This window comes from Pongo abelii, chromosome 16 (assembly GCF_028885655.2).
Source record: "Pongo abelii isolate AG06213 chromosome 16, NHGRI_mPonAbe1-v2.0_pri, whole genome shotgun sequence".
NCBI classification, from domain to species: Eukaryota; Metazoa; Chordata; class Mammalia; order Primates; family Hominidae; genus Pongo; species Pongo abelii.
The window spans coordinates 60314519-60331631 of record NC_072001.2 but is presented as its reverse complement, the minus strand read 5'-3'; the positions used below and the strand labels follow the sequence as shown (position 1 = coordinate 60331631).

The following is a 17113-nucleotide window of genomic DNA, read 5'->3' as shown; positions in this document are numbered from 1 at the left end:
CGCCTGTAATCCCAGAACTCTGGGAGGCCAAGGCAGGAGGATCACTTGAGCCCAGGAGTTTGAGGTTACACTGAGCTAGGATCATACCACTGCACTTCAGCCTGGGTGACAGAGCAAGACCCTGTTTTCACAACAAAACAATGCAATACTGAAAATATCACAGACGAAAAACCAATACAGCATAATAATGATTTACATAGGATTTATATTGCATTCAGTATCATGAGTAATCTAGAGGTGATTTAAAGTATGTGGGGGGATGTGTAGATTGTATGCAAATATCGTGCCCTCTTATATAAAGGCCATGAGCATCCAGAGATTTTGCTATCCTTAGGGGATCGTGAAACCAGCCCCCAACAGATATGGAGAAATGATGTTACTAAACACAGCAACTTTAGGGGCTAGTACCCAGATTACATAAGCCCACACCAGAGCCAAAGAAGATGGAGGAGGAATGGGATTCATTCTTCCAGACAATACGTGTAACTTTACTTGACTGTGGAATGCCAAGGGAGAAGGAACTGCAATTTTTAGAAGAATCATTGGCCCAATGAGACCAGCTATTGTCTCAGTGACTTCAGAAGACCCTTTGGTTTTATTTTGCTCTTTTGTAGGAAGAAGATGAGGTGCTGTGGAAGCCATGAGGTGCACCTGAGGTCTCCCTTCAAAGATAACCTGTTGGGAAAGAGTGGTTAGCTGTCAGCTTCTGGCTGCACTTTTGCTGCAGTGTTCAAACTGAGGCCTCAGTCTCCCCATGTAACTCCCAGTCAATAACTGACCAAAATAGGGACACTGATACTTTGCCATTCCTGCCCAACACAAGCCTACTTCACTGGCAATCTTTGTGCCAGACCACCCTCACTGGGCTGCTCAGGACTTCTTCAGAACTGCAAGCAGCCTGAGGCTCTCCCTACCTAATCCTCCTTCCTTACATGCCCTTCTTTTAATGTCAAACCTGCAGCATGGTCTGAAGGCCATCCCTGTCTACTTTTGATTCCTCGCCCCTTTGTTTTTCACAGGTACATCTCCTAATAAATCCTTTGACCTTCTAACTTCCTCTTGGCATCTGCTTCTTAAGAACCCAAAATGATACAGCTGTCCACCCACACAGTGTGACTGGGTAAAGCCTACTGGCTCACTCTTTTTTTTTTTTTTTTTGACAGAGTTTTGCTCTTGTTCCCCTGGCTGGAATGCAATGGCGTGACCTCAGCTCACTGAAACCTCCGCCTCCCGGGTTCAAGTGATTCTCCTGCCTCAGCCTCCCGAGTAGCTTGGATTACAGGCGCCTGCCACCACGGCTGGCTAATTTTTGTACTTTTAGTAGAGACGGGGTTTTACCATGTTGGCCAGGCTGGTCGTGAACTCCTGACCTCGTGTGATCCGCTCGCCTTGGCCTCCCAAAGTGCTGAGATTACAGGCGTGAGCCACCACGCCTGGCCAGACTCACTCTTTTGAAATGTGAAAATGTGAAGGTCTTAAAAAAAAAAAAAAAATCCTCTTAAAATGTAGCCATGGGAGGGCACTGAAAAGAAATGCAGTGTTTCATTGGATGGCTGCAAAAGAATGTAGACTCCTACAAAGATGGGTTGACATGTTCTGGGGGTTTATTTTACCATTTACCTCTGACAGGATGGCTGAAGAGGAATCATCCTGGGAGTTGGTTATAATATTATTTAAAAATATTTATCATTTATTAAGTACTTCTTATGTGACAAGAACCATAAGAGCTTTCCATACATTGTTTCATTCAATACTTACACAATTCTAATATGTTATCTCCATTTTTCAGATAAGAAAATGAAGTTAATCAGATGTTGAGCTTAGATTTGAATCGAGGACTATTTAATGCCAAAGCTTAGATTCTTTAATCTTTAAGTCACACACACACACACACACACACACAACGTGTGTTTAAATTTTGAGTTTCCAAGGAAAAAGAAAACATGAATTATAGGAGAGAAAAATGAAATAAAACAAATATGGAAGAAAATGAAGACACTGAGTAGAAGCGGCCTAGAAATCTGCAAAGAGAAAGAGAAAGTCAAGGCAGGGAGGTTTTGTAGGCAAAGTTTCAAGTGTCTTGATCTGTTACTAATTATGTGTTCTTAGAGACATACAATCTGAGTCTCAGTTTTCACAGATATATTAATGAGGTCGTTTACTAGATGGTCTCTATATTTCATTTCAGCTCTAAGATTATACATTTTCTTCTTAGAGCTTTTTATTTATCGTTTTGTACAAAATCAACTTAACAAGTTTTAACAGTTTTCACTAAATCCCACAAGAAGCAAAATGTTCTGTTAGGCACCCAATGTGAACAGCGGATTTCATAATTCACCAAGAGAAGCAATCTGCCAGCATACCAAGAGGATGTGACAATTGCCATGGGTTTCGCATGCACAGGTCCTATAAAAAGTCATTCGCTGTCAAAAAAAAGTCTGTCCAGTTTGTTTGAGGTTCTTGCTTGGCATGAAGTCCTCATGGATAATCACTACGCTTTTTTTGTGGTTAAAAACTGGGATAAAAGCAAATTTTTAATCTTTTAACTTTTAAACAGTAAACAATACCATTACTTAATCATGACACACTTTTTTTGTGAGAAAGCGTATGGGGAAATGTGAAAAGTGCTTTGAAGAATAACTTAAAAAGCCTCATTTGAGTCTTTTTCCATCTTCTTCATTTTTCTCTACTATATCTACAAATGAATAGATTTTCTATAACTACTAATTGCTGTTTGGTCAATCTTTAGGAAAAGGTTAAAAGGCCGCTGTCAGTAGTGAGGGCAAGAGGAGAAAAGCACAAGCTGGAGAAGCTCTAGACCAGATCGCCAACTTAGCTCCACAAGCCTGATTCTGTCCTGAAGGGTTTCCCAGATAATGTCGGTAATGCAGTTAGGAAAAGCAGTGTGAGTGTTTCTGGGACGAATGAGATGGAGAAAACAAAACAAAATACATTATTATTTGAGAAAGAGAAATGTAAAAAACTCACTATTTTACTGTGTTAAAAAAAAGATGGCACATTTATTGCTACATAAATGTTATATACATATTGTGTTTTCTGTTACAGTGACAGAAAAAAATTTGAACTTCTTGCTGCTGGTTGAAAAGGTTTATCAATAATACCTTGAATTTGACACAGGATACAAATCTGCAATAAACCAACAATGGAAACTGGAGAACAAGATGAGAAGCAATTCATCTCCAACAATTAGCTCTTACAATACTCCATAGGTACTACACGGTATGCTAGAATCCTACTATGGTCTTAAAATGCTATTGTAAATTTCTGATATTAATGAACAGGTTATGGTAAATAACCCTACATTTTTTACTACCTAATATAATAAAATAAAGTAAGAAACTTTTTACTGAAAACTTTTTGATTTCAAAAATCTAGAAAGAGTAATATTTAGAATTCAAGAAATTTTCTTACAAGATTATTGTATAAAAGACTAGCTACAGTGAAAAATAAGCCAAATGTTTTTTTCTTTCTATTTTATGAAGGAAAGCTTCTGGGCATACTGCAAAGTCTAATATAGCGAAAAAGACAACAAGCTCTGAAGAAAAAAAGGCCAGGCAGTGGCATATGTTCACTCACACATCATAAGCAACGACTTCTGTTTAGCTGATTAACACTGAAATGAAGAACAAGGCCACAGATAGAGTCTGATGTAACTGGAGAATATATGCAAATTAAAGTAACCAAAAAGTCCACTAAGTTCACAAATGACTGACTTGTTAGGAATCATCTTGATTAGAGTACCAGAAGTTCTGTCTTGTTTTTGTTCTTTCAAATTAACAGAAATCTTTAAGCTACATAGTGATTTGGGTCCTTTCCTCTGTGTGCTGATTGCCACTGTTGATATTGGCTATAAGGAATTATTAAGCCAAGATACCTCGTTTAGCATGTTTTTCTCTCCCAGGGTTGTTGTGGTGGAAGACAGGTTTCACGGAAGTTCAAAGTGATTATGTCTTTGAGAACAACTCCTAAGGATTAGAGACAGAGAGTGCCTTAATGAACAGTATTAAGATGGACTGACAAGTACTGGTTTAATGCTAATCTGGCTCATCATTTTGGGACAGGGGCAGATGGTTTGCAGTTGATTAAATCACCCACTGAATCCTTCCCCATTGACCAGCCATCCAAATGACAGAGAAATAAAGGCTAGGATAAGGAAACACGGGTGACCATTGCTCTTGTATTCCATTAGGTAATTAGCCTCAGAGTGGTGTGTTCATTTATCACACTACCTGCCTTGGTGACTACTGGGTTTTGTTATGTTCACCATAATCACAGCCTGAAAAAATTGTCTTTGTATTTTAAATGTATTTTGTGCTTACTTACAGCTAACACTTTACAAGTACTGTATGTAGTACTTACTGCTTGGAAAACAAAGCGATTTCTAAAAAGTAGATTCTTCCCTTGTAATTTACAATTTTGCTATTACAAGCTTTCCTATGAGATCTAGAAGCTTGAAAAGTCTTGGTTATTATTAGAAATAAAGCAATGTTTATTTGGGGGAAAACCTAGAGAACAAAATTTCCCCTTTTAAAATGCTAGCTAGGCTATGGTCACAGATGGTCTTTGCTTACCACTGTAAGGTAAATGTGCAAAGCACACAGGGCTGCATGGAGGAGGCTGGACTGTGACCATAAACTATTCAGATTTAGAGATCAAATATAACACCCACAAAGAGAAAATAAAAATAAATCAAAAAATGAGAGCAAGAGAAATGCTATACCAAGTAATATTTTCCTATTTCATGGAAAACACTATTCTTATGGCAAGAGGATAGGAGAGGGCAACAAAAGACTTTTCCCTTCCTTTTTAAGACACTAATAGGTATGCCGGGAATGCTAAGGGCCAATGGTTGTCACTGCTTTGTTCTCTGCACGTGAACCGCTTTAATGTATGCTGGCATCAGCTGAGTGTAGATCAGCTTTCCACATTAACTTTTTCCCTTTATATGTAGACCTTACAGTTTCATAACAATAAATAAAATTTGTAGTTACAATGCATTTGTCAATTCAGTTTAGGCACAAGGCAACTTCCACGGTGAGTGGAGAGATCGAGACAGTCTCTGATTGTGCAGAAGCGACACACTGCTTGCAACAAAAGATTTGTTGCAAACATCTCATGGGCGGATGTTCTATCTGATGAGCTTCCTATCTTCACTTCTGATGGAAGTGTTGATCAGTTGCTTTGATCGTAGGATTACATTTGAGTTTCTTGGTTCAAGTGTTTTGTTTTTTCTTCTCCCTCCTGTCAGGTTTGTGTCTTCAGATAATCTGAGTTGTCCAAGTCCTTATGAGGAGAGGTCACCTTCTATCTAGCCTACTGATAACTCTGGAACTGTGGCAGGGACAGCCAAGGGAGAGGACAATACCAGTTAGTACATAATCGTTAAAAATAAAACACCTTCCCCCTCCCACCAACAAAAAAAGCAGGTATTCTTCATCTATATCCAGGTCCGCACTAAATTTGTAGTCTGCTAAGTGACTTAACGAACTTTTTCCTTTTAAGGTATATTGAAATGGTTTTACTTGGTGTGTATGGTAAGGTTTTTTGTTTGTTTGTTTGTTTTCAGACAGTGTCTTGCTCTATCACCCACGCTGGAGCGCTGTGGCATGATCATGGCCCAATGCAGCCTTCAACTCCTGGGCTCAAGCAATCCTCCCACCTCAGTCTTTGAGTAGCTGGGACTACAGGTGTGCACCACCACACCCAGCTATATGGTAAGATTTTTAAAGGAGATCATGCGATTACAGAATCACAAACTACAGGAGTATAAAACAGCTGCCGCAATGATGCAAACTTTCATTTTAACAACACTCAAGTTGGCGACAACTGAGCTCTGAGGTGCTACTCATTCATTCCTCAGTAGTGAGACAACAGTAAAGCCCTCAATTTGCTGCTGCCTCCACTCAACCACACTGTTAATAGTTTACATTTATTTCATCTAAACTGAGAGCACCTGAGGTCAGAGGCTACTTTGCATTCATTTTCATATTGGTCCCAGTTCCTGGTCCACAGTAGGTCCTCAACAAATGTTTGCTCAATATTTATTAAGAATATTTTACTCTATTAGTACAAATTATATACATACTTATGTTCCCAATATAATATATATAGCAGTAACTCTGAAATTTTCTACTTTACATTTTTAATGAAATAGTTTTAGATAGAATCATAACTTTTACTTCCTTATTAAACAATAACCACAGTATTGTTTAGGTACACAGCAATGCTCTTAGGGATGAAAAACTAAGATATTCAAAGCTACTTGGCTTACATTACAGGATGGCAAATTTTTGTACATTTATAACCAGTCATTCTGTGGTCATGTCTTAGCCATTTTGATTCTAGTAGCATTTTTCCTGCTGCCCTGTCTCTTGCTGCTTTTAATCTGCTATCCAATTTATGAAACCAGATAACTATCTTTATGAAATTAGCAACCTTAACACATATTCTAAGATGACAAGCACTAGCCTATACAATCTATGGAACAAAGTACATTCACTACATGTCTCATATCTTGATGCCTTTTTAAACTTAAAAGAATTCTTGATATTTTTTTGATAGGTGGGAATGCCCAAAGTTTAATTTTAACCTAAGTGGGAAAATTTCCACATTATAAAGAGATAAGGGTAGAGTTATGAGAGCAGTATGAAATAGAGAAGTAGTAAAAGCAAAGGAAGTAAACAGAAGGAAACGAGATGAGAATAAGAAGACAAAGTTGAATGAGTAAGAGAGACTGCGAAGAAAACAAGAGGAAATGGGTAGAACTAACTAGAGCGAGACAAGAAAAAAAAGACACAGGCTCCAAGAGAAGTGTTAGGGCAGAATGCCTAGTGCTCTTTTTCACAGCTTGGTGGTTATCTGGGACCTGAGCATAAGAAGTTACCTCTTCCATCACTCTTCTTTGAAATAATCCATCAGTTTAGAAAGTCTCTTTTGCACTGAGAAATAGTGGCATGGTTTTATTTTAAAACTTCTAAGTTAATTTTTTGGCCAGGCTCAGCGGCTCACGCCTGTAATCCCAGCACTTTGGGAAGCCGAGGCGGTCAGATCGCTTGAGGTCAGGAGTTTGAGACCAGGCTGGGCAAACTGGCGAAACCCTGTCTCTACTAAAAATACAAAAAAATTAGCTGGGCGTGGTGGTGTATGTCTGTAATCCCAGCTACTCAGGAGGCTGAGGTGGAAGAATTGCTCAAACCCAGGAGGCGGGAGTTGCAGTGAGCCGAGATGATCATACCATTGCACTCCAGCTCAGGCGACAGAGTCAAACTCCATCTCAAAACAAACAAACAACAACAACAACAAAAGAACAACAAAAAAACTCCAGAACAAACAAAAAAACTTCAAAGTTTATTTTTGAAGCAAAAATACTTACTGTTTCATAGTAGTCTATATTTTCTACAGAGTATGAAACAATGATCTAGGTTTTAGAGGATCTGTAAACTAGCTCTTGCCTAAAGTCCCTGACATGTACAATCTGTTAGACTGCTGGATACTTTTTGTGGGGGAGGTAGTTTGAGGTTTTCTCCAGTGTGCTAATGTTACAGTTATAACTGACTTATGAAATAACTGCCTTAACTCTTCCTTTCTTTTATCCTAAATGAAATCTTCTGTGTGGTCTGGTTTGACCCTATATGTAGTCTGGTTTGACCCTATATGTAGTCTCATTTGACCCTATATATGTAGTGGTGATAGGAACTAAATCCCTCAGGAAAAGGTGAGTTACTAATATTTGTAGTTTATCTATCAAATAGTCTATCAAATTCCAGACTTTCAGTTCAAAATGAGATAGCCACAAAACTGACCAAATGAAACTGCACTTGATATTTTTTTCTGTTCCACACCCCGCACTCATCTGCCTTTACTTACTACTTTTAATCTGTTGATAAAATTGGGGAAAAAACTACATACTGCTGAAGGCAGATTATAAAAATGAAGTTACCAGCTGGGCAAGGTGGCTCACGCCTGTAATCCTAGCACTTTGGGAGGCTGAGGCGGGCGGATCACCTGAGGTCAGGAGTTGGAGACCAGCCTGGCCAACATGGTGAAACTCCGTCTCTACTAAAAATACAAAAATTAGCCGGGCATGGGGGTGCACACCTGTAATCCCAGCTAGTCTACTCGGGAGGCTGAGGCAGGAGAATTGCTGGAACCTGGGAGGCAGAGACTGCAGTTAGCCGAGATCGCGCCACTGCATGCCAGCCTGGGCAACAGAGCGAGACTTCGTCTTGAGGGGAAAAAAAAAAATCACAAGGAACTGAATTGTGTTTAGTCCATGAAAAGGAAGATATAAAGAACAGTCCTTGAACAAGTAAAATTCCACCAGAGAGACGGGCATTCTGGCTCTACCATATATAATAACTTCACATTCATTAATAGATTCTAGAGGGTGTTAACTGATGTGCTTGCAAGTGGGGAAGAAGCATCATATCATAAATTTGCATTACTGATCCAAATAGAAGTGATAACTTTTTCATGTATAAAGGCTTCATGACAAAAAGCTAGATAATTAGCAGAAAACTGGTTGATGATATAGTCAAGCATTTCTGAATAAAGAAATGAAGAACATGAGTGGTACCAAGAGCGTTTTCTGATGGTTGAGTCATGGTACTATTTCTTCTTGGATCAGGAAGATACTCATGTAAAAGAGTACACATGATGATTCCGAACAGAAGAACCAAAGTCACAAGATACTGCCACACTTTGAAGAAAATGGCAATTTGCTATAAAATGATGCTGGCTCTGTAAGTCTGATAATGTAACAGAAAGACAAACTGTTGTATTTCAAATTACATGTGACCTTTACAATGGCCACTGCTCACTAGAGAATTCTATTCAAAGATTCTAACCCAGTTTAAGATGAATCTTAAGGTTATTTCCTTGCTGTTTCTTTTCAAACCCGTACTTACCTGGCTGATGTTTACATATGACCCATAGGGTTGGTAGTTTCACTAAGCCCAGGATGGGTTCCTGGCAGTGTGGTTGGCGGCTCTGCCGATACGGCAGAAACTTTTTCTTCTTCCCTTCTCTTAAGGCAGGCTGCTTTGGGGTTAAGGTTCCTCTCTAAAACAGGAGGAAAGAATTTTTATCACTATGGTTTTAAGCTATGAATTAGGTCTCAAGCTGAACAAATTGCTGTTGTTTTGTGTAACTTCATTCCCATACTAAGTACCATCACATAGAAGAAACAATCTGCTCACATAAAACCTCAGCATTGAACTAAGCCTCCAGATTTATACTTCTAAGTGACCATTTTGTTTTCTTCATTTTTTGCTTATGATTTAGATTTCTAGGGTTTGATTTGATTTAAATCAAAATGCTACTCTTCACTCAAACATTTTGGCAAATGCTGTTGTTATTAGGCTATCAAGTCTCTTCAAGGTCCTGCTAAGACACGGTACACTGAATTGACATGAATGCTGACATCTTGTACTTAGAGAGAGACATCTGTGCTTTATCTAAAATGTTACCAGTTCAGAAAAGGATAAAGTAAGAGATATCCTCAGCTATTCCTCTAAAGCAGTGGTCCCCAACCTTTTTGGCACCAGGGACTGGTTTTGTGGAAGACAATTTTTCCATGAACTGGGTGCAGGGGGTGGGGCGGGAAGGGGGCAGGGATGGTTTCAGGATGATTTAAGCACATTACATTTATTGTGCACTGTATTTCTATTATTATTACATTGTACTATAAAATGAAATAATTATACAACTCACCATTAAGTCAGTGGGAGCCCTGAGCCTATTTTCGTGAAACTAGATGGTCCCATCTGGGGGTGATGGGACAGAATGACACATCATCAGGCATTAGCTTCTCATAAGGAGTAGGCAACCTAGATCCCAGATGCCTTGCATATGTAGTTCACGATAGGGTTCACGCTCCTATGAGAATCTAATGCTGCCGCTGATCTGACAGGATTTGGAGATGCAAATGATGGGGAGCGTCGGTAAATATAGATGAAGCTTCGCTGGATTGCTCTCTGCTCACCTCCTGCTGTGCAGCCAGCCCGGTTCCTAACAGGCCACAGGTACTGGTTCGTGGCCCAGGGGTTGGGGACCCCTCTTCTATAGGAAATGTGCCAATTCAAGGGAGAGGGATAGATAGCTGGTGCACATCTTACTTTTCTACTTTGATATATATGTGAAACGAGATGAATGAGTTGGTCTTTCTATTGCTGGAGGTGTTATTAAAAGGGTGGTAAAAACCTCTGCTGCTTCTTATAAAAGATAGCAAAGAAGACTGCATGGGATCTGTGACATGGGCATTTTCAAAAGAGGTTAAATAAGCTGAGAGGTACAAGGATCACTTGAGCCCAAGAGTTGTCAAGGCTGCAGTGATCGTGCCACTGCACTCTAGCCTGGATGACACAGCGAGACCTTGTCTCAAAAAAAAAAAAAAAAATAGGGTGCTACTGTGAGAAATAAAGGGAAAGAAAATCCATCAGATCAAAGACCCACTGGATCAAAATCTACTTACACACTACTATTCCTGTTGGATTTTTTAAAAAATGAGTTTTAAGCCCAAGATATCCATAGCTTCTGATATAGCTTTTTATTTGATTATAACATACAGTATAGGTTAACAGTTGTTCCACATATTTTTATAAATGGATTAAAAATGCCCTAATGAATATAATATAAAGGGATCATTTGTAATTAGTGTGGAACGAAAATAGTATTTTTTCGAAGTTGTAATATTTTATGTCAGATTTTCTTGAAATGAGGGCATAGCCGATATACCATCAGTACAGCTCCCCTTTTTCCATGTCCCCACCCCACCCCCAACCATTTTTTCAGAGATGGGGTCTCACTACATTGCCCAGGCTTGCCTTGAACTCCTGGGCTGAAAGGATCCTCCCAACTCAGCCTGTCAAAAAGCTGGGACTACCAGCAAGTGCCACTGTGCCGGCTTCCCCTTTAAAGTAGGTAAAAGTGTATTTGGATGTATATATTTCAATACACATTTATAGTTCACATCCAAGTTTTAAAAAAGTAAACAAAAAACTTCATTATAGTAAACTTAGCTGACTCCTGACTATCAGTGATGCATACTAATAAAATTTCATTTTAGAGTTCTAATTTTCTAAGCCTCTGTATTTGGGGAAAGACATAGAGCCTATGCAACTATAAGGAGGATGAATGAAGAAAGATACACTCTTAGTTAATTTATTAGGATAACTAGTAGGAAAAATAGCATGTTCATCATTATGCAAAAAATATTAAGAGCTGCTTTATTAATAAGTAGTTGTGCACCTCTAACAAATAAGAGTGTGTCTTTCATCAGTTTGTTTTATATATAAGAGTCTGTGGGCTGGGCACGGTGGCTCATGCCTATAATCCCAGCACTTTGGGAGGCCGAAACAGGCGGATCACCTGAGGTCAGGAATTTGAGACTAGCCTGCATGGCAAAACCCGATCTCTACTAAAAACACAAAAAGTTAGCCAGGCGTGGTGGCGGGTGCCTATAATCTCAGCTACTCGGGAGGGTGAGACAGGAGAATCACTTGAACTGGGGAGATGGAGGCTGCAGTGAGCCGAGATCGTGCCATTGTACTCCAGCCTGGGCGACAAGAAGAGCAAAACTCTGTCTCCGAAAAAAAAAAAAAAGAGAGAGACTGTGGACGTTAAAGTCTCATATAATGACCCGAGAGACTGAGAAGAGGGCATAGATTAGCATGTAAAACTTAAAGAGGAGAATGTGAGATGTGAAAATTTTCCAACTGAAAAAAGGCTCACATTTTTCTTTATAATGGAAAACTGCTCTTAGCTAACTATGACTCTATCACACCAGGATTTAGGAGACATGATGAGAAATGCTGGGAAGGATCAGCACCAAAAATTCAGTAAATTAGGCAAGATCTTCCAGGTTCCTATAGTCAGACAAAGAACACTTCTGGCAGGAAGAACAATACTATGGCAGACTCTAGGAAATGTGAAGTAAATACACAACTTTGATTCAAAAAAGACTAAGGCTACTCTTTCATACCTCTTGGTGTGTGACAGCAGACCACGGCCAACATGTGTTAAGTAGCCAGAAAGATCTGGTACTTCTCATTACCTGCAGGGCATGAGAAGTATGTCTTCCCACATTTCAGTTAGGGGAATTCTATCTATTGACTTCTTACGTAGCTGAGGACTTGACTCTCTTATAACATCAACTTTGCAACATGTTTATAGCAAAATTTTTGGCTAACTCACTAATCACTTCTTACATTATTATGACTAGGAAAATATTTATGTTATTATGACTATATGGAGACAGCTGCTGAGGTAAGAATTTTACAGTAGCCTGGGCAACAAAGTGAGACCCTGTCTCTACAAAAATTTAAAAATTAGCCAGGTGTACTGGCACCCACCTGTAGTCCCAGTTACTGAGGGGGCTGAGGTAGGAGGATCACTTGAGCCTGGGAGGTTGAGACTGCAGTGAGCCATCATTGTGCCACTGCACTCCAACCTAGGCAACAGAGCAAAACCCTGAGGAAGAAAGAAAAGGAAAGGAAAGAAAAGAAAATACAAGACAAGAAAAGAAAGGAAAGGAGAAAGAAAAAAAAGGAAGGAAGGAAGACAGGAGGAAAGAACAAAAAAGAAAGAAACAAAGGCAGAAATAAAGAATAAGACAAAAAGAAAGAAAGAAAAAGAAAAAACGAGGAAAGAAAGAAAGAGAGAGAAAGAATAAGAAAGGGAGAGAGAAGGACGGAGAGAGAGAGAGGGAGGGAGAGAAAGAGAGAGAGGGAGGGTGAGAGAGGGAGGGAGGAAAGGGGAGGGACGGAGGGAGAGGGAGAGAGAGGGAGAGGGAGGAAAGGTTTGATCCTTTTGTAGTTCATGAGCACGATGATCGGGTGTTCACGAGTGTGTGTGAGATGTGCCACCCTCCAACCTTGTTATGACCTCTGCACATTACCCATCTGACCTCAATTTCGAAAAAAAAAAAAGAAAATTTTTTTTTTTTACAGTGATTGCTCCCTTGCTCATATAACTGTTTATTTTTCCTATAGTTAATAGCTACTTGTTTTTTCATTTGTTAGTAATGCAAATTCCATCTCCCTAACCCCATCACTGAATGCTCCAAGAGATCTAACAAATGCCTATCAATATATTTTCCTAAAATCTTGAACACATCATATCATCAATTAATTCCATTTTCTTTCCTTGGAAACCTTTCTTCTGCAGCTAATAGTATTCAATTTTCAATGGATTAGTTGCTCTCTAGGCCCAGTAGCTCTTGTCATGGGATTTATTTTTGCTGTTTTTCTATGTTAAATCCTTTGTTTCCTGGATTCTATAACATTTGTCTTTGTTGATTATGCACTTATTTGGCTAAAGCATATGTTCCAGATGCTTTCTGAAAAAATACACACGAGTCAGGTGTGGTGGTGGCTAATGCCTGCAGTTCCAGCTACCTGGGAGGCTGAGGTGGGAGGATCGTTTGTGCCAGGAGTTTGAAACCACCCTGGGCAACACAGTGAGACCCTGTCTCTATTTTTTAAAAGAATGTATCTGGAAGGTAAATTTTTAAAGGATTTGCATATCTGAGATATCTTTTTTTTTTTTCCTTTGAGACAGGTCCTCACTCTGCTGCCCAGACTGGAGTGTGGTGTTACAATCATAGCTCACTGCAGCCTCAACCTTCTAGGACTCAAGTGATCCTCCCATCTCAGCCTCCCAAGTAGCTGGTACCACAGGTATGAGCCAACACGTTCAGCTAATTTTTAAATTTTTTTTAGAGACGGGGCCTAACTATGTTGCTCAGGCTGGTCTCAAGTCATCTCCTGGGCTCAAGGGATCCTCCTGCCTTGGCCTCCCACTGTGCTGGGATTACAGGCATAAGCCACTGTGCCCAGCCAACTTAATTTTTTTTTTTTTTTTTTTTTTTTGAGACAGAGTCTCGCTCTGTCGCCAGGCTGGAGTGCAGTGGCACAATCTCGGCTCATTTCAACCTCTGCCTCCCGGGTTCAAGCGATTCTCCTGCCTCAGCCTCCCAAGTAGCTGGGACTACTTGTGCACGCCACCACACCCAGCTAATTTTTGTATTTTTAGTAGAGATGGGGTTTCACCATGTTGCCAAGGATGGTCTCGATCTCTTGACCTCATGATCTGCCTGCTTCAGCCTCCCAAAGTGCTGGGATTACAGGTGTGAGCCACTGCACCCAGCTGCCAACATAATTTTTATTTAGAGACAGGGTGGACTTGGCACTGTCACCCAGGCTGGAGTGTAGTAGCATGATCACAGCTCGCTTCAGCCTCAAATTCCCGGGATTAAGTGGTTCTCTTGACTCAACATCCCAAGTAGCTGGGACTATAAGCACACACCATGCCCAGCTTATGTGGAATATCTTCATTCTATTTCCATCTTTTGATTAATTGTCTGGCAAGGTATAAAATTCTAGGTTGAAACTGGCCGGGTGCGGTGACTCACATCTGTGATCTCAGCACTTTGAGAGGCTGAGGTAGGCGGATCACCTGAGGTCAGGAGTTTCAGACCAGTCTGCTCAACATGGTGAAACCCTGTCTCTACTAAAAATACAAAAAATTAACTGGGCATGGTGGTGCGTGCCTGTAATCCCAGCTATGGAGGAGGCGGAGGCAGGAGAATCACTTGAACTCAGGAGGCAGAGGTTGCGGTGAGCCAAGCTCACATCACTACACTCCAGCCTGGGTGACAGGGCGAGACTCTGCCTCAAAAAAAAAAAAAAGAAAAAAAAAGAATTCTAGGTTGAAATTATTTTCCTCAGAAATTTGAAGGTGCTGCTCCACTATCTCCTGGAATCCAGTACTACTATCCAGAACTCTGATGATATTTTGATTGTTTCTTTATCTACAAGCTATTTAAATTTTATCTCCAGAAGCTTTAGAATTTTTTTTTTACCCTAATGCTCTGAAATTTCATGATTATGTATTTTAACTTCGGGGCATTTAAGAAATCACTGTATTCAGCACAAGATTAGATCTTACCACTCTTGAAACATGTATTCTTCAGTACTTAGAAACAAACAAGTACCACTATTCCATCGACTTTCTATCCTACATGCAGCTTTTGCTATTTCATCTGCTATGGTCTCCTCTCTCATCTGTACTTGCGGGTTAAAATGAATATCATTTTTATTTATTTTAGTGGGGATGTAGGAAAGACTGCAGTATTATCACTGCATATGTTAAGTCTACCACATTTAACCATTTCATTGCACCAGAATCTCCTGGGGTAAGGTTTGGAAATGTTTGAGAAAAGAAAAGCTTCAGGTGATTCTGGGACCAGCCAGATTTCAAAACCACTGTCCTATACCATTTATGTTCAAACTCACTTGTAGAACAGGAAACTGAAAATCTAATAGTTCTCTTATCACTAAATTATCAAAAGAACAGTGACCTGACTGAGCTGACCTGTGAAAGAGCTTGAGAGGAGGAAACGTTTAACCACTGAGTTTTGAGTAACGCTGAGAGTACAAACTTGAAGGTTATTTGTTTTATCTGCTGGGGAATAAAAATGGCAAAGGTACAAATAATGTTGTAGTCATGATAATGGAAAAGCTTAAACTGGCAGTGGGGACTTAGGGTTTGACAGGTGAGGCAACAAGGCACAAAAAATGCTCTGGCAAAATCTGAGGCTTAGAAGAGAAGCCACTCTTCTCTGGGATGAACTGCTAGATCTGGGTCTGTTTGCCTCCTGGTAAAACTAAGTATCCAGGGATTGTGACAGATTGGGTCACAATCAGATACAGTCTTGCAGCATCATCCCAAACCAGAAGGGGAGCCAGAGTGCAGAGGATGCCCAAATAGGTCATGTAAACAAAAGCTGTTTTTATAGAAAGTGTTGGATCAGGGACTGCTAAGGAGGGTCCCTGTACAGGATGAAGAGGCTCTCAAAAGTGATCAAGTCACCAAAATAACTCAAAACTGTAGGTAAATTGAGGAAAAGACAGTGGCTATACAAAACTCTGAAGGTGTTGCCAAAGACAAGGCACAGGTATTGTGGCCTGTATGAAGGGTTCTAAACCCTATCTGACAGCCATAAGAGTGTCCTTCAAGGAGTCTGAGCCCAGGCACGGTGGCTCAAGCCTATAGACGCTTGAGGCCAGGATTTCAAGACCATCCTGGGCAACACAGTGAGACCATCTCTACATACATACATACATACATACATACATACATACATACAAGTCTTACAAAGATCCCTGGCCAGGATTTCAAGACCAGCCTGGGCAACACAGTGAGACCATACATACATACATACATACATACATACATCATACATACATACATACATACATACATACACAGTCTTACAAAGATCCCTGGGCTTTTATGTGAAGTCCTAAGACAAGGCTTCAAGCCCAGTCTGAAGGCAGGGGAGAAGTAGGCTTTTCTGAATATCAAAGCAATCCTTAACGAAGTTACAGTTCAGTGTATCTGAAATCTGTTCAAACTTTCATCAAAGACTCCTTAGACAGAGCTTTACGGAACTGTATGAAATAGTCAGTACCCATAACAGACCAGGAAGTCAGTAGTAAGAAAGCCTAGATGATAGATCTTCTCTCAGACTCAGCTTTTCTGTTCTAGGTGCCCGCATGGAACCACCGCAAATTCCAATGTTACAAATGAATAAGGTCCCTCTAGGCATGGTAGAATTTATGTTTTATTTATTTATGTTTATGTTTTTCCATCACAGAAGTATTTCTCATTTTAATGGCTTAGATCTGAAGTAGGTATCTCTGTGCTTAAAAAAAAAAGTTTTTAAAAACACAAATGACTGCATTCTGATTCTAAAGCACTATGGGAGGAAAAGGTGCTGTGTACTAGAATAAATTCTGGTACTCTTGTTGACCAGACAGTAAGACTTTCACAGCTGAGATGGAGGCAGTGGCTTTAACAATAAATGGCTGGGTGAAGTCAGGGTAGAAGATATCCTGGGCTGAAGAGGAGGAGGATGAGTGTAGTTGAACCACTGAACATAGGTGCCTTGCTGCCTTCAGAGCGAGACAAAGGGTGTCAGACACAATTCAAGAAAAAAAAAACATTGCTAAAGTGGCAAGAGGTATCAGTAGTTCAAGGAACCACTGCTTCTGCCACAGGTGAGTGGGTAACAATCTTCCTCCTTATGGAT

At 40.0% G+C, this 17113-nt stretch overlaps 1 protein-coding gene and 1 non-coding gene across 17 annotated transcripts in view; one reads left to right on the top strand and one right to left on the bottom strand.

The window, feature by feature from the left end:
- Nucleotides 1–2990: 2990 nt before the first annotated feature.
- Nucleotides 2991–17113, bottom strand: part of TCF12 (transcription factor 12) — a 374537-nt gene continuing 360414 nt past the window's right edge. For all 16 annotated transcript variants that reach the window (XM_063716671.1, XM_054531552.2, XM_063716673.1 and 13 more), the window contains 2 exons: nt 8928–9081; nt 2991–5352 (listed from right to left, as the gene is read on the bottom strand). In XM_063716671.1, the coding sequence (XP_063572741.1) occupies nt 8939–9081 (143 nt within the window). In that variant the 3' untranslated portion in view covers nt 2991–5352; nt 8928–8938. The remainder of the gene's footprint in view (nt 5353–8927; nt 9082–17113) is intronic.
- On the top strand, nt 12823–12926 carry LOC112129283 (small nucleolar RNA U13). The gene has a single exon (XR_002911690.1). It is a non-coding gene; the product is annotated as a small nucleolar RNA U13 (small nucleolar RNA).